The sequence below is a fragment of the Mesocricetus auratus genome, unplaced genomic scaffold, assembly GCF_017639785.1.
Source record: "Mesocricetus auratus isolate SY011 unplaced genomic scaffold, BCM_Maur_2.0 Super-Scaffold_100030, whole genome shotgun sequence".
Lineage (NCBI taxonomy): Eukaryota > Metazoa > Chordata > Mammalia > Rodentia > Cricetidae > Mesocricetus > Mesocricetus auratus.
In genome coordinates this window covers 7,908,535-7,931,243 of record NW_024429211.1, presented here as the reverse complement: position 1 = coordinate 7,931,243, position 22,709 = coordinate 7,908,535, and the positions used below count along the sequence as shown (strand labels likewise).

Below are 22,709 nucleotides of genomic sequence, written 5' to 3'. Positions count from 1 at the left end.
TCCCAGAGAAGAGACTTAGGAATGAAATTGTCAGTCACAACAGCACTCCAAAGACCAACACCGAGGATCGTTTCCAAAGTGCCATTTTACATTCCTGTCAGCAGTGTAAGAGGGTTCTGATTTCTCTGCATGTTCATCACCTCTGGATAATGTCAGTGTGGGGCATTAATTTGAAGGTTTTTGGGTCTCACACTTAGCCAAGGATAACCCTGAACCTTTCAGCCTTTTGAGTGTTGGGATTACTGCATGTAACACCACACCCATCTTTTTATTTGTGATCCTGAGTGTTGTGACTCTCAAGTGATTTCTGGCTGTCAGGAGGATGGATGAACATATCTGTGTCTTCCTTCAACGTTAGGATTTGTCCACTAAGGATGCATTCACAAATTGTTGGTTTTACGGAAAGCATTTTGCTGTGAGGTCCCAGTGATTTGTCCACTAAGGACACACTCACCAATTGTTGGTTTTACGGAAAGCATTTTGCTGTGAGGTCCCAGTGTCTTGATAGCTGAGGCAGAGGGAGATTTCTTTTTATTCTGATCCAGATTTGCTTGTATTAACTCCCAGATCACACATTACAAATCACATAGTCACTGTATCTCTGCGTATGTGTGTGTGTAGCTTCCAGAATGGCTGCAAGGGGTCAAAGAGGCTGTAGAAGAGTTCAGGTAATCCCAAGAAAGGAAACCTAGTTGGAGGCGAGCCTGAGGCTGACAGGGATGCAAAGGTCCCTGTGTGGGGTCAGAGGATGAGCCCTGTGTGACGTCTGCCGCCGGCACTTAATGCTGCTGGGTCACAGGTTTTCACTGAGCCTCAGGGTTGGAGTCAGGCTGGAGAAGCAAGGTTCAGGACCGAGGAGGATTGCAGTTCCGGGTGGCGAAATGAATGGATGGGTGTCAGCCAGGGGGACCAAGCTGAGCGGAAGCCCCCGAGACAGCTGGGCTTTGTGTCCATCTCTTGACACACGTAGTCAGTTGACGGTCTAGGTGGGCTGTTCCTGTGCCGTAGTTCAGTGTCTGTGTGGGATCTAGGTGATGGAGTTAAACTATCCTTGGTCTGCTGTGTGCTCAGATAAGTTCCCAGACCTGCTTTTCCCTGTAGGATTTTGATCTGTCCGGGTATTAAAATGGTTTCCCGTTTACTTTGGTAAGTTTAAGGGATGACACCCTTTTTACTTTCAGGAAGCGGTATTTATCTGCGTGTTCCTTTAGGCAGGGCTGTACAGACATCGATGCCGGCCAGGTGTCTGCGTCAACCTGTTAGTACGTGTGCACTCAAGGTAGAGTCAGATGCTGCTTGTAGAATGGAGTTCATGAGGGTTTGTTTGGATCTAAGTTGTCCCCTGACGAATGTTGTTGCGCATCTCCTCGTGTATTGATGGGGCAATTGTACATGGCTTTTGCACAAATACCTGCTCAGGGGCCTGAGCCTATGGCTCCGCACTAGAGTGCTTGTCCAGCGTGTGTGAGGCTCGTCTCCAACACTGCAATAAAAAAAAAATCACAACAGGCAACCCCAAACACAGCAAGAATTGAAAATGGTGCAGGCTTATAACCCCAGCGCCGGGGAAGCGGACAGTGAGTTCAAGCCAGACTGAGCTATGTAGCAGACGCTTGGTTTTTTTGTTTTTTTATTTGTTTGTTTTTGTGCTGCACGTGTAACTTTGAAATAGACTCCCAGAGTAGGTTTTCCGGATGCTGTGTTAGCTCTTCCAGGGGAGACGAACCAATGTCTCTTCACCTCAGATAGTGCACTAATGATAAACCAAAGAAACCATTCTATCCAAGTCTAGCTCATGCGCTGATGGGTCTAACTGGGGTGACTTGCAGAAGCGTGGGGTGGTCTGTGGTTAGCTACATGCCGCGGAACCCAACAATCTTTCAGTGCTTACACGTCTTGAGGGGAGGAAGCAGGGCTTCTGGTGGCCTCTTCACACAGCCCTCAGGAGCGCTGCGAGAGTTCTAGAGTTCAGGAGGGCCAGGGTGATGTCCGCACCCAGAGAGATGCGTTCCCACAGTAGTAAGTAAGGTGGAAGGGAAGCTTGGCGGGTTCGCTTCTAATCGCCTTTGCCCGCGTGCTCTAGGTGGTCACGGGGTCTGGCCGGCAGGAGGCCCAGAAGACAGATGCGGAGTACCGGAAGCTCTTCGACCTGGCTCTGCAGGGCCTGCAGCTTCTGTCGCAGTGGAGTGCGCATGTGATGGAAGTGGTAGGTGCAGCCTTCTCCGTGCTGCGCTTGGGGGTTTCGAATGCGCAGCCGCTCCCGGTTGGCTGGAAGCGCTTCTTCCTCCGGGACCCGTCCGTGCCACAGAGGGTCTCATCTTTTCGGATAGAACTCTTGACAGTTTGCCTCTATGGTCATCATCAAGCCTGTTTTCCTACGGCTGTTTCTATATCTGAGGCCGGGGACGAGGACCGTTCCAAGACGCGGAGGTGGCGCTTAGAGTCCCGCTCGCAATGGCTGCACTGCTTTACCAGTGCTCACATTCGGGTCACCAGGCTCGATAGCAAGTGTGTCCTTACCATCTCTCCACTTCTCCATCTAACGTTTTGACCAACATTTTGCTCTGTGGAGTTGTAGCCACCAGCGTCTTCAAGGTTTAGCAAAAATGTTTCTGGCAGCAAAGATTTAAACCAACGTAAACTGCATCTGTTTTTTTTTTTTTCTTTTTCCTTTTGCAAGTTTATTTTAGTCAGTTAAAAATTATCTAATCAAGTTGCCTGACGTTTCATTTAGTCAGCATACAACAATAGGAACATTTTGCTTGGGTTGGTTCTTTTTTGTTTGTTTGTTTGTTTTTTTTATGAGACAGCAACCGTTTCTCTGTATTGTTTTTGAGGCTGTCGGACCAGCCCAGCCTGGAACTCACAGAGATCCACCTGCCTCTGCCTCCCGAGTGCTGGGATTAAAGGCGTGCGCCAGGCACTTGGGTTGGTTTTTAAACCTGGCTTATGTGACTGTTTGCTGTTTTTTTGGAGAGTGTGTGTTTGTGTGTGTGTGTGTGTGTGAGAGCGAGAGAGAGAGAGAGAGAGAGAGAGAGAGAGAGAGGGAGGGAGGGAGAGGGAGGGAGGGAGACAGAGACAGAGAGAGGCTTTCAGAAAGCAGAATGTCTAGAGGCTCACACCTTTGGTGGCCTCAGCCATGGTCTTGTCGGTCCAAAATCAAGTATTTTGCTTTCAGTGTGGAATGTCTTTCCTCTTTTTGACTGCACCAGTATTCCTGGAAGCTTGTGCATCCCACTGACAAGTACTCCAATAAGGACTGCCCCGACAATGCCGAGGAGTACGAGCGGGCCACGCGCTACAACTACACCACCGAGGAGAAGTTTGCCCTGGTGGAGGTAAGAGCGTCCGCTTCCTGTTCTCCGTGCAGCTGGCATGGCTGTCTCTGAAAGGCAGCGGGGAGACATGGACAGACAACGGGACTGCCATTTGTGATGCTACCGCTTACGAGACAGAGGCAGTCGAGGGGGCGGGGAAGGCTGTTTGTTGCCTAGGTATGTTGTGGACTGTGTTTTTATGCTGGTGTCTCTGCATCTAGGCTTGGGGTGATTAAAGGTTTGGTGCTGTTTACTGGATTCGTCTTTGTTGGGTGGGTGGCTTATTCCTTGGTTTCTGTTTCCTCTCTGGTGTCTTGAAGCATCTGGTGGTTGTGTGTTGCCTATTTTGCCGGCCTGTTGAGCCGGTGTGCTCACAGGGATTGCCTCCTGGGGTTGGAGGCTGGGATGAGTTGGGGGAAGGAAGGTTAGAGGAGAAGTCCTTTACGAGCCATTGGGGATGGGGTCAGAGAGGAAAGGGAGCACAGCAGCTCTCCAGCTGTACAGAGCTGGGTATGAGACCGGGAGGGGTTGGATTTCGGGAGCCGTAAGAGAGGTGTGGGCCTGCCTTCAGTCTACCTGTTGTCTTTGGGAGCCGTAGGAGAGGTGTGGGCCTGCCTTCAGTCTACCTGTTGTCTTTGGGAAAGGCTGCCCAGGAAGTGAGCTGGGGATGTCTGTTGTAGCTGAGGTCTGGGACAAAGCAACGGGGGGGAGAAGTTTAGACAGAGAGGAAGACTGCAGCTTGGGTTCTTTCTTTGTGGCACTTGGGACAGACTGGGGGAACAGAGAGGAGCAGGGTCTGCAGGCAGCCTGCCTGGTTATCTGGCAGGTGTGGCCTGTGGTTTTCTTCTGGTCCTTAGGGAGCAGGCGTCAACTCAGATTCATCTTGATTCTCCCAAGTCCTGTGTCCAGAGTCTTCGACAATAGGGACACGCCTTCACACGAGGGAGGCAGGCACGAGCAGCGGCAATAGTCCATTTTGGGTTTTTCTTGGGGGTGGGGGGGGGCGAGTCTTGAAATCCCTTGACCAACAACTCAGAAGGAGGTTTCTTGTGTGTGACTCTTGCAGGGAGCATTTATCACCCCAAGTTATGTTACTTCGTTTCGTTTAAACTCGTGAGTGTGTGTGTGTGTGTGTGTGTGTGTGTGTGTGTGTGTGTGTGATTAAATGCGCATACACCATACCGTTTTCTATTACATTTCATGCAAATATAAAATGACATGACAATGTTGCGTACCCCCCGCTTTTCACCTGCACCCCTGTAATGCTCTCCTTTCACCTCCCAAGTGAAAGCATCTTCTACTCCTCCGCCCCACCCATTTTTCCCATTTCCTCCTTCGTTTTACCTGCTGTTCCTCTCTCCAGGGCTCCTCCCTCTGCCTCTTGCTCCCTTTCACTGTCTTGGTTTCTGTGCTTGCTCCAGTTTCCTGGTACTGCCTATGGTAATGTGTATTTTTTTTTTCAATTCTCTATCTGATCGTGTGCATCTTACTTCTTTTTCCTCTGCCAATCATGCTGGCTACTTGTTGGTTTTTTATGATTTGTTTACTAAGCAGCTTTTGTCTTGGGTGAACACTAATTGGACTTCTTTGCTGTTTTATTAATTTCTTTGCTGTTTTGAGAGTATACATACATACACATATATATGTATATATATTCTTTTTTTTAAGTGGCACCCTTTGCTGTTCTCTAACTTGTGATAACCATTCCATGGCTGTTACTTTCAGTCTTTGCATTTCTTTTTGGTTTTTTATGAGACAGGGTTTCTCTGTATTGTTTTGGAGGCTGTTGGTCCAGCCCGGTCTCGAACTCACAGAGATCCGCCTGCCTCTGCCTCCCGAGTGCTGGGATTAAAGGCGTGGGCCACCACCGCCTGGCAGTCTTTGCATTTCTAATGCACATACTCAAAGCTTGGCCTGAACTCCCAGCCTTCCTTTGCTTTCATTCTTACTGAGCTGTCACTCACACGTGCTTTTTAGTTTACTTGACGTGTGTGGGTGTCCTGCCCGCATGCGCGCTTGTGGGTGGACTACTTGTGGACCTCTGGCGCGTGGAGGCAAGAAGAGGGCTTCTGAGTTGGAACCGGAGTTACAGATGGTTGGGAGTCACACTTTGTGAGCGCTGGGAATTGAACCCAGGCCCTCTGGAAAAGAAGTCAGGGCTCTTAACTTCTGAGCCGTCTCCAGCTCCTGGCCTGTGCACTTTTGTAAACTAAAAGGTTTTTTTTCCTTCCTTCTGTTTCAATGAGAAAAACACAAATAGTTCTCCAGCATGAACACAGGGAAACCCTGCGTGCAACTTCAGGGAAATGTGTAGCACCTATGGAGCTGTCACAGCGTCAGAATTCAAGCAGTTGGCTTCATTTGGGCCCTTTCCTACTAAGTCAATGTCCCATTGTTGTTCAACAAGCGGGATTTAGTGTGCAAACACTTGGTTACGTTACGTTCCTATTTGCCTTTTGAACGTGCACTTCTGCATTGGAAGTACGGTGTCCTTGAATTACGCTGCTGCCCTTGGTACTCAAGGCGGGATGAGATGGGCTCGGTCCCAGGTAGGCACGGAGCCTACGGAGTCTCCTGCTGTGGGGAAGACCGCGATGGGCAGGGCAGCCCGGTACTGGAAAGGAAGGGAGCCAGGGAAGATTCATGAGTGAGAAGGAGACTTCCCGGGCACTGAAGGGCTGTCCCCTGCCCCTTTCGGCCACCGAACGAACGCTGTGTCCTTCCAGGTGATCGCGATGATCAAAGGCCTGCAGGTGCTGATGGGCAGGATGGAGAGTGTGTTCAATCATGCCATCAGGCACACGGTTTATGCTGCACTGCAGGACTTCTCCCAGGTGACCCTCAGGGAACCACTGCGGCAGGCCATCAAGAAGAAAAAGAACGTCATCCAGAGGTCAGCCTCCCACACTCAGGCCTCACAGCCCCGAAGCAATGGATGGAGCTCAGGTTCAGACAGACGAGTGTCTGCTTTCATAAGTAGCTCAGCACGTTTATCTCCAACTCCTGGTCATAGTTTTTTTTTTGTTTGTTTGTTTGTTTTCGAGACAGGGTTTCTCTGTGTGCTTTGGAGCTGTCCTAGAACTAGCTCTGTAGACCAGGCTGGCTTCGAACTCACAGAGATCCGCCTGCCTCTGCCTCCCAAGTGCTGGGATTAAAGGCGTGCGCCACCAATGCCCGGCCCTAGTCATAGTTTTGATGAATCGAATCTACACAAAACGTGGTGGGTCCAGTTGATAACCTAAACACCAGCAATTAGTTTATTACCGAGTTTTAAGGAGTTCAGAGACCCGGAGTCAAGACAATATTCCGGTCACCAGGTATTCAGGGATATGAGGCCCCACACCCTAGTCTCCCTCCCCCAAATATGTCTTTTTTAGCAATTTTCTTTTAGACTATCCTATAAGTCTGGCAAAAAAAAAAATGATCTAGATATGGTAAATCTTGAGATATCTTGAGAGTTTTCAAATGTAAGCTTTGTATATAAGTTGACTTTCCAAAAGATGTGTAGAAGAAGCCTACCAGAGTTCAGGAGTGTATAGTGTTGTTTGCTTTACAGTCACCTCAGACAATGTGGTTTTTAGCATTAACAAAATTCTGTTTTGTGTGTATATTCTGATTATAAAAGTCTGAAATCTAAGATACCCTAGAAGTCTGAGAGAGAGCCAACACACTTGCACACAAGTACATACACGCACATGTATATGGTGTTAGGGAAACATCACGGGTCCCTGCATATACTAAACATACTCTTATCACTGACGATGCCACAGTAGAAAATTACATCCTGAATTACATAATTTTATATGCCAAATTATTTAAAATAGTATATAAAACTGTCACCTGGCTGTGTGTGTAATTTGTGTAACAAATTAGCATCCTATTTAGACTTGTATCTTATCCCCCAAGAAAATTTGCTAATATTCAAATATTCCCAACCCTAAACAAGTGTGAAACCCGAAACTCTCCTTTTCCCATCTTTTCAGGTAACAGTTTTGTTGGAGGCACATTAGATATAGGAGTTCTTAGCCGGGCGTTTGTGGCGCACGCCTTTAATCCCAGCACTCGGGAGGCAGAGGCAGGCGGATCCCTGTGAGTTCGAGGCCAGCCTGGTCTACAAAGTGAGTTCCAGGACAGCCTCCAAAGCTACAGAGAAACCCTGTCTCGAAAAACCAAAAAAAAAAAAAAAAAGATATAATTCTTACCCTTGACAAAAACAGACCTGTCCACCAGCCAGAGAATCTGTAGAATTATAGAATGCATGCCATACTTTTGGTTTTTCTTTTTTAAAGACAGGGTTCCCCTGTGTAGCCCTGGCTGTCCTGAAACTAACTATGCAGACCAGGCTGACTTCGAACTCAGAGATCCGCCTGCATCTGCCTCCCAAGTGCTGGGATTAAAGGCGAGCGCCACCACCGCTTGGCTGTACTTTGAACTTCATCCACAGCTTTTCACATGAGGTTACCCGCAGAGTCAACATAAGGTGTCTTTGTCCTTGTACCCCACCCGTGGGTGGGGCTCCATCGGTACAGCCTGCTAGCTGTGGGGTTACATTTCCAGCGAGCCAAGACACCTGTCCAGTCTCCTGAGTTGTGTCGTGAGTTCACATGCCTGTTGGCCACAGCCAGGTAGAGCTCTGCTGTCCGGGTAGGCATTTGAGAGTCGTCTTCTCCCTGCCCTGACTTGGCTACCTGGCTTGTGCTTGTGAAGTTAAACCTTGTTTTCTGACTTATTGGTGCAAACTGTCGTCTTTTGGGACCGGTAGCACTTTAACTAACGAATGCGCTGCTTTTTTGTAAGTTTCATTACGAATAGACTCCTACCGCGTTCCTTCGGCCGGAGCTTTGTTTGTGCATTGGCTGGTCGTTGGGTGCAGCAATGCTGTGACTGCGGAGATCCCCATCTGATGACGTGGTGGGGTGTGTTTAGTGTTCTGCAGGCCATCAGGAAGACTGTGTGTGACTGGGAGACGGGGCACGAACCCTTCAACGACCCAGCTCTGCGAGGCGAGAAGGACCCCAAGAGTGGTTTTGACATCAAGGTGCCACGCCGTGCTGTGGGACCCTCCAGCACACAGGTTCTCATCACCTTTGTCCTGGAACTGGGCTAAAGAGGGTTGGGGGTGGCGGCGGGAGCGCAAATAAGGCAGGAATTAAATGGGGGTACCATTGTCTGCTCAGGCCAATCCTGTTCTGCCTTGGGGCTTTTCTTCTTTTCTATACCTTGCCCAAGTGAATCTTTAAACCTTAACTGAGACATTCCTGTGAGTACCTGGTTTGTTTGCCTAACTGCAGAAGTCATTTGATGCCGTTTCTACCTCTGTCTCTGAAATATATGCCTGCATTCCACTGTTTCCTTTTTTATTTTTTTGGAAGAGAGAGTCTCATGTAAGCTAGGCTGGCCTCGAACTTCTGATCATCCTGCCTCCACCTCCTGAAAAGGGGGACTTAATAGCCTTGGCTGGCCTGGTACTTACTCAGGGTTGGCTTCAAACATAGCAAACTTCCTGTTTCAGCCTCTTAGAGCTGCATACATGTGCCCGCACACCTGTGTTTCTCTGTCAGTGTTTTACATGTATGACTGTAACTTCCATGTTGACCCTGTAAATTGAGTGTTCCTAAAAATGAAACGTTGCTTCCCTATGTCGTGGTCTGAAGCTGCCGTTGCTGCCTTCTCTTTCCGATGTATGTAGGGCCTCCCTGGAGGGGCTTCTCCCTGACTCACACTTGGTTTTGTGCGCTCCTCTGCTTGGGAACCAGTCCTCCTTACACGTGTCTCTTAGAGGCTAATCTCTATCCCTCCTGTAGAAAGGTACCAGCAGAGCTCACGGCTGGGTCTGTATGTAACCTCTTGAGGATCGGCTCCTGGCCATTCCTGGGGTCTGCGTGAGGCGTGTGGCTGCCCAACGCTCTTCCGTTCCATTCGCCTGTCCCTGTGCCCCCCACCCACCCGGACCCGTGCATCATGTGACTAACGGCTCTCTCCCGCTTCTCCTTCCCTGTCTGTCCGTGTCTAGCTCTTCCTGGTGCGCACTATGGCTGAGTCCTTGAGCTCTGCCGAGCTGCTGAGGCAGCTCAAGTCTCTGGGCATGGAAAGGCTCTTGCATGTGGTAAACGCGTTTCTGAGGGAGTCGTACACCTATCCACCTCTTTTAACCTTTGGTGGTAAGACATCCGTTTGTTTCTCTTGTTGATGCTTATGGCGCGGAGGTGAGCTGCTCCTCTACGCGCGGTGCGTCCCGGGAAGCAGCATCTTGTTCTGTGGACACCCAGGCCCTCTGGACAGCCTGTCTGTGACAGGCTGATTGCGGGGCACGGGGCTCAGTCGAGGTGTGGTGGAGCAGTTCTCCTACAGACTTTCCCGCCTGATGTGACTAATGTACCATTTATTATTTTTTTCCTCCCCCCTACAAATGTCTCTTTGGATAATACAGCTTTACATGGTGAGGACTATGTTAGAGTCCCTCATTGCAGACAAAAGTGGCTCCAAGAAAACCTTGAGAAGTAGCCTTGAGGGGCCCACCATATTGGACATAGAAAAATTTCATCGAGAGTCTTTCTTCTACACTCACTTGATAAATTTCAGTGGTAAGAGACAGTGCTGACCAGAATCCGGCCTGGCATGCTCTAACACTGCTAACACCACCCTGGGAAGCTTCTGCCTACCTGACCGTCCTTCCCATCTCTTCCTGCACCCACATGGTGCCACGTCCTAACCTTTTTGGTGGTGGCCAGACATCCTGGAGATCCCCCAGGTCCCTTGCCATTCCCTAGCCTCTGAAGGACATGGCCCTTCACAGGACAAGGACCGTGGGGCTTTGGGTGGCCCTGCCATGTGAATACAAAATCAGGATCACAAAACAGGGAAATGTAACCTCGTCCCTGGATCAAGAGCCAGGCCTTGATGAGTAGAAGAGACGGCCCCTCTGGTCCCCCCCACTGCCCAGGTAGCAAAAAGGCCCTGAGACAGACGAGTCACCATTTTGGTGACACCACGCCACTCTGACCTGGCACTGGTGGGTGCTTTCTGCCCTCTGTGTCTGCCTGTGGCCTCGTCAAGCTGTCCGTGTCTTCTGCTTAGAGCAGAAGGTCTCTGCCTTGCCTGGGTGCTGCAGGCACTGAAGTGAATACTAATGCTGTGACTGTTAGCTCTGAGAACGAAAAGCAAATCTTAATTGTTTTAAATCTGTTTCTAGTTTTGTGTTGGTTAAACCCCTCCCGGATGTGCATGTAATCTTGCATCCTAGACTGTCTGTCCTCCATAAAGGGTAATACAGGTTGAGTATCCTTCATCTGAAATGGTTTGGGACCAGAAATGCTTCAGACTATGAGTCTTTGGGGGGGGGCGATAGTTAGATAATGTATAATGGCAGATTTGGGGGAGCGGGATCCAAGTGTAAATAAATGCAGTCTCTGATTTGTATACACCTTATGCACACAGTCTGAAGATTAAACAGTCATATGTTGCGTAACCGCATTACAGTCAATGGCAGATGTTGCCTGTTGATGTTATAGCCATTTTAATTTGTCAGCATCTGAGCGCACATCTGATTGTCACACTGTCTCATAGTGTGACCCTGCCACTAGACACAGCAATACTGTATCATAATCTTTGTGTGTCATGCATTCGGATTTCATCCCAACGCATAAGACGGGTTGCGGAACGTTTCACTTAGGACATCACATTGTGCCTGAGAATTCTGAGATTTTGGAGCATTCGGGATTTCTGGTTTTCAGATGAGGGATGTTAAACCTGTGGTCCTGTTTTCACCTCTCCCTTTCCAAAAGGACACCGTCCCCTGACCCTGCCAAGAAGGGTCCCTGAGGTCCCTGGTGGCAATTCCGGCCGCTCCATAGGTGTAGGGGGCCTCACTGTACTTACACCGCAGCCGAGTTAGTCTCGTCTCTCATTTAACGTGTCTGGTGACCCCTTCCTGCTTGCATCCATGCTGCATGGCTGGGAGCTAAGCACAGAGGAGTCAGCGTCCTGTGGGAAATGCCTCTTGTTTCCTCTGTACTAAATCACTCTCTGCTCATGAAAGATAACTTGATGTCGCTTGAACCCCTTCAAGAAACCCTGCAGCAGTGCTGTGACCTCTCGCAGCTGTGGTTCCGAGAGTTCTTCCTGGAGCTGACCATGGGCAGGAGGATCCAGTTCCCCATCGAGATGTCTATGCCCTGGATTCTGACTGACCACATCCTGGAGACCAAGGAGGCATCGATGATGGAGTGAGTACCCGGAGTCTACCTCTGAGGCCTTTGCCCTTACGGGTATGTGACTTCACACGCTAATTCAGGACTAAAATGGAAAGAAAAATACCGAATACTGGTATCAATAAAACACTATAAACCACGAAGAAGATAAAGTCACAGAGGCCTTTGTCTGGGCAGTCTTTGTGTATCCTTCCTATGGGAAAAGGTGCCTGGCTTCCTCTGGGCTGGCGATATGGAGTAATCCCATAAGATTCAGCTTTGCACAAGAACACCATTTGCCATGGAAAGTAAGGAGTTGGTTTCTTCATGTGACAGTGAGGTTTCCTCAAGAGCAGGCGTCTGTGAGGGTCGCAGGTCATTGGCATAGGAGGCTGGGGAGTGACTGGTGTCCATCCTCTACAGGTATGTCCTCTACTCCCTCGATCTCTACAACGACAGCGCTCACTATGCGCTGACCAGGTTCAACAAGCAGTTCCTCTACGACGAAATCGAGGCAGAGGTAAGGGGCCGGCAGCCTCAGCTTTTAAATTGTTCTTTTTATCCTGAGTGTTCTGTGTTATCAGGAAATTGCAGGATGTGCTTTTCCGCCAAACGGTAAGCAACTTCTACATCCCTGTCTGTCTATTAGGAGGGTGCTCAATTCATGGAATCAACCCTCTCCCAGTTTTAAATTTCATTAGGGTTTTACAGTTTAGAGGGAATAAAACAGAACTTTGTGGAGCTTTCTGGCACACACACTTTTTGATTCATACCGGGCTGGTGCCCACACCCTCCCACACGCACTCCCTCTATGTAGCCCAGGCTATCCACAGAATCGTGACAATCTTCCTGCCTTAGCTTCCTGGGGACTGGGATTTACATGAGTAAGCCATCGTAGCTGACTGAGTTATTTCTTAAGGACACGTGCTCCGGGGTAAAATCGTCAGGTTAGCACACACACTCAACAAAGAGGTAGTGGGACTGTCTCTTTCTTTCTTTTTTTTGGGGGGGGACTGTCTCTTTCTTCTTTAGCATAAGGTTTAAGGGAATTTAACCTCAAGAGATCACTTCCTGTATCTGGGCGGCTCCTCCTCCTCCTCCCAGACAACAACTGACAGTGTTTGCCCGGGTATGATCTCATGATGCCCAGGCAATGCCGGATGCCCAGAGCACAGACTTACCCTCCTGGTTCTGTCTGCAGGTTCCGCTCTGCTTCTCCGAGCACACACATTCTCTTTATGGTTCTGGAGAACGATGCTAACCCCAGCTTTAAGTGAGACTTATAGGCTCCAGGGTGTTTCTTTGACCGTCTTGTGCCAAGAGCACCTATTTGTGCTTCAGGGAGAACATGGGATGTCCTCTGAGACAGCAGCTCCTAAAAAACACAAGTGACCTAGGCGTGATGCACCTTACCTCGATTGAGCAGATGGTCCAGGGGCGTTGTCTTGTCCCTTTGACTCTGAGAGGAACGGAGTGCTATGCTCTCTCTGTAAGATTCTCATTTGGGCTGTTTATTATTTGGAGTCAGGGTCTTCCATAACTTAGACTGCTCTCCAGAGCCCTATGTAACCTAGGCTAGCAGTGAAGTTTTTCATTCTTCCTGGAACTCTGTAGACCAGGCTGGCCTCGAACTCAAAGACATCCGCCTGCTTCTGCTTCCCAAGTGCCGGGATGAAAGGCATGGGCCACCACTTCCTGGCTGTTGTTTCTTCTACCTCTCCTCCTCCTTCTGTAATTCATTTTGTATATTCACTGCATGTTGTGCTCAGTTTCTCAAGTATATCTTGTGCTTTGGACATATTCACCTCAGCCTTGAACTTCTTAGAACGCTTCCTTCAGCTTTGTAGGTGCTGTGACAGAATGATACCGTGTCTGTGTTTTCTTCTCTCACTAGTGTTCTATCTATGCCGGCATGGTGGTCACCCCGGCACACTCTTTATGCCATGGTGGACAGCAGGGTCTTCACTACTTTTTCCTTTCTCATGAGAGCCCCAGCTGTGTTGAAGCAAGGGTTAGGAGCGAGGTGTAGCGGCACATGATGCTCACCATCCCAGGACCCAGGAAGCTGAGACTTGAGGCTCTTGGGCCCAGGGTTAGCTTGAGCTACATAATGAATCGACCTTTGCTCAAAACAGCAACAAAATAAGCAAGGAAAAGCAGCAACGTGTGTTGTTGAGTTGCCCCTTGATCTTGGTTTCAGGAGTTGAGAAATAACATAGTTTGCTTTTTTTTTTTCCAGGTGAATCTGTGTTTTGACCAATTTGTTTACAAGCTGGCAGACCAGATATTTGCATATTACAAGGTTATGGCAGGAAGGTAAGTGTGTGGTTTATAACTCTCACGTAGAATCTTGGGTCACTTGATCTGACGATTGTGTTAAAACTCAGTGTGTGACACATGTCCTGTCTCCTGCACCAGCTTGCTCCTTGACAAACGGTTACGATCAGAATGCAAGAATCAGGGAGCCACGATCCACCTGCCCCCATCGAACCGCTATGAGACGTTGTTGAAGCAGAGGCACGTGCAGGTGAGCTAAGTTACTACCGAACTGTGTCTTGGAAATGATGGGCTTTTTTTTTTTAGAGCTAACTAGACTTTTATAGGTAGCCTGGCATATAAATGCCCTAATAAAGTATTAAGGTGTTTTGTTAATCCTTCCTTACCTGCTCCCCACCCCCAGGGTCTAACTGTGTTGGCCAGGCTAGTCTTTTTGTTGTTGTTGAGGTTATGTCTTGTTTTTCTATTGCTATGAGAAGATACCAAGGTAACACAGAGTAGAAAGCATTTATGTAGGGCTTATTGTTTCAGAAAGTTAGGGTTTATGATCGTCAGAGAGATTACACAGCAGCAGGCATGATTCTGAAGTAATAGCTGAGAGTCCACAGCTGGAGACAACCATGAGGGGGGGGTTGACAGGGAGGGAGGGGGGGAGAGAGAAAAACAGAGAGGAAGGGAAAGAGAGAAGGAGAAAAACAGGGAGGGAGACAGACAGACTCTTGAGCCCTCCCCCAGTGACCCACTTCTAATATAAACAAACCCCTAATCCTTCCAAACAGTTCTTCAAACTGGGGACCAAGCATTTAAGCATATGAACCCACAGGGACCATTATCTTCCAAACTACCACAGATTATAATATAATTGAATCAGCTTTCCCTTCCCTTTCCTCTTCCCAAAACCTCTCAAATACTCGCTCCTTTCTGTCTTTCAAATTCATTTCCTCTTTTTCTCTAATTATTCTCCCTCCCTCCCTCCCTCCCTCCCTCCCTCCCTCCCTCCCTTTCTCTCTCTCTCTCTCTCTCTCTCTCTCTCTCTCTCTCTCTCTCACACACACACTTCTAAAAACATACATACAAATGCCTCAGTTTCCATATGTCCCTCATATGTATATTTTCAGAGCTGACTATTTGATATTGGATAACCAGCTGTGGTACTCTTGGGTGGGACAGCTGTTTCTTCCCTTCTCAGCATTTCTTAGTTGTCTAGGGTTCAAGCCTCGTGAGCATTCCCCTCATCCATGTTAGCTTGTCTGTTGGTGCCATCTTTGTTCCGTCACGTTTAGGCAGCCGAGTTGGTGAGACTTCGTGGGCATAGCTTCTCTGGCATTTGTAGGAGACAGAGCCTCACAGCAAAATCCTGATTCTTCTGGCTCCTACAATCATTATGGCTCCTCTCCCACAGGGATTCCTGGGCCTTGGGTACAGGAATTGTTACAGGTATATTAGTTGGGAGTAGGCTCCACAGCTCTGCTCTGATCGGGTTCTGTTTTCCTATAGTGGTCTCTGACTGTTGCAAAGAGAAGTTTTCTTGATGAGGAGTGGGGGCTACACTTAGCTGTGGGCATGGGGATAAATATGAAGAATTTAGTTAGGGAATTTGCTGATTTAGTAAATTAGCAGTTATAGGGTCTCCACGATCTGTGACTTCCCTGGCCCTGGGGAGTTGGCTCGGTTACTAGTACCTAGAGGTGTGATTTACCTCTTGTTAAGTGAATCTTTAAGTCCAATTAAACAACTATTGGTCGCCACCAGGTATGTGTGCCATTATTACACCCTTAGGGTCATCGTGCCATGCTTTTGGTTGTTGTGGTTCATAGGTATTAAAGCCAAGTAAGACTGTTGGATGCTTCCCTCCTTTGCAAACTTGCATGGAATCTTCTGGTAGCATGAAAGTTCTTTGAGAGGAAGATTTCAGATCAGATTCATCTCAGGTCTTCTGGACCTTGTTTCTGAAGTGCATGGTGTCTTCAGCAATAGGGATTTACTTTCTACCTGGGGGGGACAGATAAGAGTTATTCGCTTATGATGATTTGGTGGTTGCTCAGACAATCCTAACTAGTAGCTCAGGTAGGGCCTTTTATGCGCCGAGGTTAGTATTACACAATCAGCTTAAACAACCTTCCCATCTTAGCATGAGAAGTTCGGTTTATCCTTATGCCTTGTATAAAAGGGTTACATTTTATATTGAACATCTTTTACCATAAGGGTGAAATTGCAGCTCTCTGAACCCTGACTGGCTTCCAGGAATAGGCCCAGTCTGGAAGAGTTGTTCCTTCATCAAGAGCCCCAAATGCAGACCTTTAAATGAATAAATCTGGGAATCTAAGCCAGGACACCACAGAGATACTTGTACATCTGTATGCGTTGCGGCAGTGTCCAAATAGCCAGGGTATAGAATCGGCCTGCCAGTTGAGGGATGGATTTTTTTTTTAAGAAATGGTGTTCGTATACAATAAAAATACATTGAGCTGAGTCTAAGAATGAAACCCTGCCATTACAGGGAAATGGATAGAGGTGGAAATCGTGGAAGCTAAGTAAGGCAGTCTCAGAAAGAAGAACACGGCATGTTTTCTCCCATACACAGTCTCTGTTTCGTGCACGTGTACATGGATGACAGGAAGACGGGGGCCTCCGTGGAGGGGGATAAGAGCAGAATATGGGGGTGGGTGACTACTGCGAATAAAGTACACGTAATGCACACGCATTTGAGAATTTGTTTTGTGATACAGAATGGTAATTAAAAATAAATTAAGACTGTAATATAAGCACATAGAATAAGAAGACTTGCCATCACAAAAACCTGAGATGAATTTTTTATTTTTTCCTAAGCAAAGGACATTAAGGTAATAGACTGTGCTTGCCAGGCAGTGATGGCTAATGCCCTACACCTTTAATCCCAGCCCTGGGGGCAGAGGCAGACAGGTCTCTGTGAGTTCCAGGACAACCAAAGCTACATAAAGAAACCCTGTCTTGGATAACAAAAACAAAAAGATAGGCGTGCGTGCGTGCGTGCGTGCGTGCGTGCGTGCGTGCGTGCGCGTGTGTGTGTGTGTGTGTGTGTGTGTGTGTGTGTGGTTTTTAGAGACAGGGTTTCTTTGTGTAACAGCAGTGTCTGTCCTGGAACTCACTTGTAGACCAGGCTGGCCTCAAACTCACAGAGACCTGCCTGCCTCTGCTTCCTGAATGCTGGGATTAAAGGCTCACTCACACCACCACGCCCGGCTTATTTTGTTGTGTTTTTTTTTTAAGTGATAAATGGTAGTGCGCTAAATAATGTCTGTTCCGTTGCAGACGTCACATACAACAGCAGCCCTGCTATCACTTGGCTTGAGGATCTAGTTCCATGGTCGAATCTTTACCCAGCATCTGTGGTTGGGTCCCATCTTCAGCGTTGCTTGTGTGTATGCTCATGGGCTTACACACTGTGAGTACACACACACACACACACACACACACACACACACACACACACACACACACACGCACTTTTTTTGGTATTTTATTTTGGGTGTTTTATGTTGCTGCTTGTTGTTTTTAGAGACCTGGTTTCTCTGTATAGCCTTGGCTGTCCTGGGCTTCGTGGTGTGTGTGTGTGTGTGTGTGTGTGTGTGTGTGTGTGTGTGTGTGTGTGTGTGTGTGTGTGTGTGTGTGACAGTGTGCATGAGTCTCTTCTACTATTTGAGTCCCAGGGATTGAACAAGATGCCAGGCGTGGGCATAGGCGCCTTTACCTACTGATCCATCCCTCCAGGCTGTGCTTAGTCTTTTTTTTTTTTTTTATCTTGACATCCCTCGGCCTCTCTTCCTCCAGCTGCTTGGGAGATCCATTGACCTCAATCGCCTGATTACACAGCGTGTCTCAGCAGCCATGTACAAGTCTCTAGAGCTGGCCATTGGGCGATTCGAAAGTGAAGATTTGACATCAGTAGTCGTAAGTACTAGAACTAATTTGTTTTCCTCTCTGTTGAGAAATTGAGCTAATAGTAGGTCAGTTCCTGTATAGACAACAAAAGATGGGAACTAATTGACTTTTGACTATGTCAAGTGTTGTTTTATTACCTACTCTTAGTACTTGTAAATCATATTCACTTAAAAGAAAAAATAATCCTGATCTTGAATAAATCACACCTACTGAGGACCAGGATAGGAATCTATAGACTCCTCAATAGATTAAAAGAAAGTGATTGTATATATTTCATTATAAAACATTGTATTAGATGATTTTGTCCAACTGTAGGCTAATGTAAGTGTTTGGGCATTTTGGAGGTACACTGGCGTACGCAATGATAATATTCAAAAGGTTAACTATCTGTAAATTTACTCAAAAGGTTCAGAATTGTAAATTCACTCGCCGCCTACTGACATTTATGCTTACAATTGCTTGATCAGGAAGTATCTCTATCGTAAGTCAAGGAGTATCTTTATAGAATATATTACTTGGGAAGACTGACCCAGAGTGGCCGATGCCAGCTGGATTGTGTCCAGGTGGTGGAGATGGCTTCGGGCCCTAGATGGTACGTTGACAGTAGTGATAGGTAGTGATTTGTCCAAATCGCCTTTGTCCAAGGTAGGTGGTGGCTTGAAGGCTGTAGTGAATATGTTGAATTGACAATAGGGGAGAAAAGACCGGGGCACAGTTGGTCTGACTGTAGAGGGCAGGGAAGGGGCTCAAGTTGATGAACAAATTCTATTTCGTGTGGTTTGGGCTCCCATGTTGGTAGGCACCTCGGTGCAACCTTTCGCTGTCTGTATCTCCCCGTCTGTTGAGACCTCCCAGGTGGGGACTGCAGACAGCAGGGTAAGTGTCTTCCCTCCCGTGTGACCCATTCCTGTGGTCTTGTAGGAGCTAGATGGCCTCTTGGAAATCAATCGTATGACGCACAAGCTGATGAGCAAGTACCTCACGCTAGACAGCTTCGACGCCATGTTCCGGGAAGCCAACCACAATGTGTCTGCGCCTTACGGGAGAATTACCCTCCATGTCTTCTGGGAGCTAAACTATGACTTCTTGCCCAACTACTGTTACAATGGCTCCACCAACCGGTAAGCCTGCCATGTAGCCTCACAGACTTGTCTGCACAGCCCTGCCCGGATGTGACCGATGTTAGGCAGGGACTTCCGCAGACGTCCCCTTCCACTCTCTCCCTCCTCCTCTTTCCCCTGTGATTTCTCGTGTTCTGTACTCTCAGGTCCCCGTCCCCCGTCCCTCCCCCCCTTGTTGATTCTGTTTACCGCTTTGGACCAGCCCTTGGCCAGATAGTCATGGTTTTGAATACAGAAACAGATGGCTGGTCAGAGGCTGAAGTCCGAGGCAGGAGAGCCAGGCAAGGTTCTACCGGCACACATAGTTGTGACTGCAGGCACAGTCTCACGGTGTGCGCATTGGAAATGGCTGCGGGAGCTGCACTGTCTAAGTCTCCCTGATGTCAGAATGTGGCCGCAATTCTGCTTCTCGAGTTTCTATTGATGCAATGTGAGCTGGGAGAGTGTGGCTGGGTCAGATTCTGCCCCTCCCGCTCTGTGTGTGTTGTGTTAAGGAGAATGAATAACCAGTCTGGAGGCAGAGTGGGTAGTGTCATACTGTCCACACTGGTCAGCAAGAATGGAATTTCCGTAGGACCAGTGTGGTCTCTTTGCCGGAAGATTACTAGCAGCGGGGTATGCCCTCAGGATGATGAGTCCCGCCATTGGTCCAGTTGGCTGTGACTGATTATGGTGGTTGCTCCCAAGTGTCTCCACTGCCCAGCTACCACTTTTCCGTCTTCATGTTGTAAGTAACTCATAAGGGAGATCACCCGAGACTACGTCAATAAACCAGGCCTTGTTGGATGTGACCTACGAGTCTCAGTGTCTGTGACAAATGCTTGATCCCAGTTGTTCCTGGGTGGTTGACAACCAGTATGTTTCCAATCCCTTCATTCCCTCTGCGAATATTAATTGGCATTCTGTGTGTTAACACTCTTTCCTCTATTGGTGATTGTAAGTATGACCAGGGATTCCGTCTTAGCATTACCGTCTTCAGTTGACTTTTATAGTCAGCTTTGGGCGGTGAGCACCCTTTAAAATGGTGTCTGTGTGCTTTTGTATTTCCGCTGTTGGATAATTACCCCTCTACCTTCTGTACCACATGATGGGGTGTCTGTGTATTAGGTGTGCTCACTGATATGAGGGTGTCACTTTTCTAGACCCTTTCGGTGATAACAGTAGGGAGCACTTGTATGCCCACTGTTTTAGGTTTCTGTGGCCCCAGGAGGCAGAGGCAAGCAGATCTCTGTTAGATCGAGGCTGGCCTGGTCTACAGAGTGAGTTCCAGGACAGCCAGGGCTACATAGAGAAACCCTACTTTGAAAAATGGAAACATAAAAGTAAATAAAGAGTATTTTTCTTCTAATACTAATCAAAACGATCTTGCAGCCCCCAGTGACTCAGGTGAGAGTCTGGTCCACAGCTGCATTCTGTCTGTGACACGCAGCAGGTTCCTGGCCTCTCAGGTGCACATGCTTATGTGCTGACTGTGGGAAGGTTCTTCCTTTTTATATAATAGTAATTTTATGTAATACTAATTTACTGTAGTATAATGTGAGGTCACCAAGTTCGTAGGCTTAATTAGCAAACCTTTTTGTTTTTTGTGTGTATGTATGAGTATTTACTTGTATATGTGTTGGGGCCACATGTGTGCCTAGCTCATCATGTAAAATCAGAAGAAGGCATTGGGTCCCTTGAAACTGAAATTACAGACAATTGTGAGTCGCCATATGGGTGCTGGGAACTGAACCCAGCCTTCTGCAAAAGGAGCCAGTGCTCTTAACTGCTGAGCCCTGCATTTCAACTTTGACAGTTTCTGCTTGAAATTTAATCTAGTTTTAAGTGGACGAGATACATTATCAAGATGCAGACTCTTGACTGAGTTGTGTGGGGGAAAAAATGTCTTAGTTGACTTCTTAGCCCAGAACCTAGTGCTCTCTAAGTACCTGGGATGTCACAGCTCGTGTTGTTTGTAGACTGCTGTCTGTGAGCCAAGTATGTGTTCATCCCCAGTTATCAAGGATTGCATTAGATTCAGGATGGATTTGATGCTAGTAGGCGAGACTCTTTGTGAACCAGAAGACTGTTTACAAGGAGGAGGACAGGAGATGTCCCTGCCCTGGCTCTTGAGCTTGGATTTACTATTATTTATCTATGGAATGTTACAGTATTTATACTTCATTCTGTAGGTTTGACTTTTTACTAGGATTTTCCTATTTGATGTTACCATCTAACTGGGGGAAAAGATTTAAGATACATAATAAGGAGCTTTGGAAGCTAAAGAATTACTATTAAATTTTTTTATTTTCCCCTGTGATCTTTCTGGTTTAGGATATATAATAAGGAGCTATGGAAGCTAAAGAATTACTATTAATTTTTTTTATTTTCCCCTGTGATCTTTCTGGTTTAGGATATATAATAAGGAGCTTTGGAAGCTAAAGAATTACTATTAAATTTTTTTATTTTCCCCTGTGATCTTTCTGGTTTAGGTTTGTTCGGACAGTATTACCATTTTCTCAGGAATTTCAGAGAGACAAACAGCCTAATGCACAGCCCCAGTATTTGCATGGATCCAAGGTAGGTTATTTTCCGTTTGTATTACCCTGGGTTTCTGCTGCTGTGGTAAGAACCTGACTGAAATCATACAGGAAGGGGTGTGTTTCAGCCTACAGCTGTAGTCCGTCATGAGGAAAAGGCAGAATGGGAACCTGGAGGCAGGACTGACTGACTGATGGGGAGGCTGTGGAGAAACACCGCTTCCTGGCTTGCTCAGCCTGTTTTCTTACAACGCCCAGGACCACTTCCCCGGGGGTGGTACTGTCCCCTGTGGGCTGGGCCCTCCCACATCAATCTGTAATCATGAAAATGCCCCACAAACTCAAGCGCTTCCTAGTTTAACTTCCTCTTCCCAGCTAACTCTAGCTTGTGTCAAGTTGACCAGAAATTAACTGAGACAGGAAGGTATTCCATTGTACTCTTGATTGCCCTGAGTAAACTTGGATTATATTTTAACTGGCTGGCTGGACTTCCAGAGGAAACAGTAGCCTTATAGCTTTAGATTTCCAGAAGTGACCTTTCCTTTTTTTTTAAAAGATGTATATATGTAGTGTTCTCTCTGCGCGTATGCCTGCAGGCCAGAAGAGGGCACCAGATCTCGTTACAGATGGTTGTGAGCCACAGTGTTGGTGCTGAGAATTGAACTCAGGACCTCTGCAAGAGCAGCCAGTGCTCTTAACTTCTGAGCCGTCTCTCCAGTCAGACCTTTTCCTTTTATTTCCTTGTTAAAAGTAGAAAAAGCAGAAAGACAAAAATGAGTATCACTAACTTAAATTTAATATCTAGCCAAGAAAAGATTTTTTGTTTGTTTTTTGGTTTTTGGTTTTCGAGACAGGGTTTCTCTGTATTGTTTTGGAGGCTGTCCTGGAAATTGCTCTGTAGACCGGGCTGGCCTCAAACTCCCAGTGATCCGCCTGCCTCCCGAGTGCTGCTGGGATTAAAGGCGTGTACCACCAACACCCACCGATAAGAATTATTTTTTTTAAGTTAATTGTTTTAACTTAGCATACAAATAAGTCTGTTTTCATACATATGTGTCATTATACTGTGTTCTAAATTGTTGCTCTCTGGTGCCCCCTACTTCTCTCTGATGCCTTTGCTCACCCTTCTGTTTCCATGTCACATGTATTCTTAGGACACACACACACACACACACACACACACACGTGTGCAAGCAGAGAGTATAAGAAAAAGACTTAAGATATACCAACCCTGCCGTGTTCGTATGCCAGTGAGAGCTTCTATACAGAAACAAAAACTGGTTGTTAAGGAATGAGACACTCCACAGGTTTTACACTAGAATTTCAACTCTGCTCTCAGTAACTAGTAGGTAGATCTCTTGGAAA

The 22,709-nt window shown here is 47.3% G+C and overlaps 1 protein-coding gene across 3 annotated transcripts in view; it reads left to right on the top strand.

Annotated features, from left to right (window-relative positions):
- Nucleotides 1-22,709, top strand: part of Cyfip1 (cytoplasmic FMR1 interacting protein 1) — a 47,461-nt gene that overhangs the window by 11,604 nt on the left and 13,148 nt on the right. Inside the window, exons 11-22 of one of the 3 annotated variants that reach the window (XM_040733297.1) lie at nucleotides 2,084-2,206; nucleotides 3,213-3,338; nucleotides 6,044-6,210; nucleotides 8,244-8,391; nucleotides 9,748-9,901; nucleotides 11,386-11,542; nucleotides 11,930-12,026; nucleotides 13,746-13,822; nucleotides 13,925-14,033; nucleotides 17,594-17,713; nucleotides 18,626-18,825; nucleotides 21,297-21,384. In XM_040733297.1, coding sequence (XP_040589231.1) covers nucleotides 2,084-2,206; nucleotides 3,213-3,338; nucleotides 6,044-6,210; nucleotides 8,244-8,391; nucleotides 9,748-9,901; nucleotides 11,386-11,542; nucleotides 11,930-12,026; nucleotides 13,746-13,822; nucleotides 13,925-14,033; nucleotides 17,594-17,713; nucleotides 18,626-18,825; nucleotides 21,297-21,384 — 1,566 coding nt within the window. Of the gene's footprint in view, nucleotides 1-2,083; nucleotides 2,207-3,212; nucleotides 3,339-6,043; nucleotides 6,211-8,243; nucleotides 8,392-9,330; nucleotides 9,479-9,747; nucleotides 9,902-11,385; nucleotides 11,543-11,929; nucleotides 12,027-13,745; nucleotides 13,823-13,924; nucleotides 14,034-17,593; nucleotides 17,714-18,625; nucleotides 18,826-21,296; nucleotides 21,385-22,709 lie in introns of those variants that run through there. The other 2 variants (XM_040733298.1, XM_040733299.1) reach the window with 2 other exon arrangements.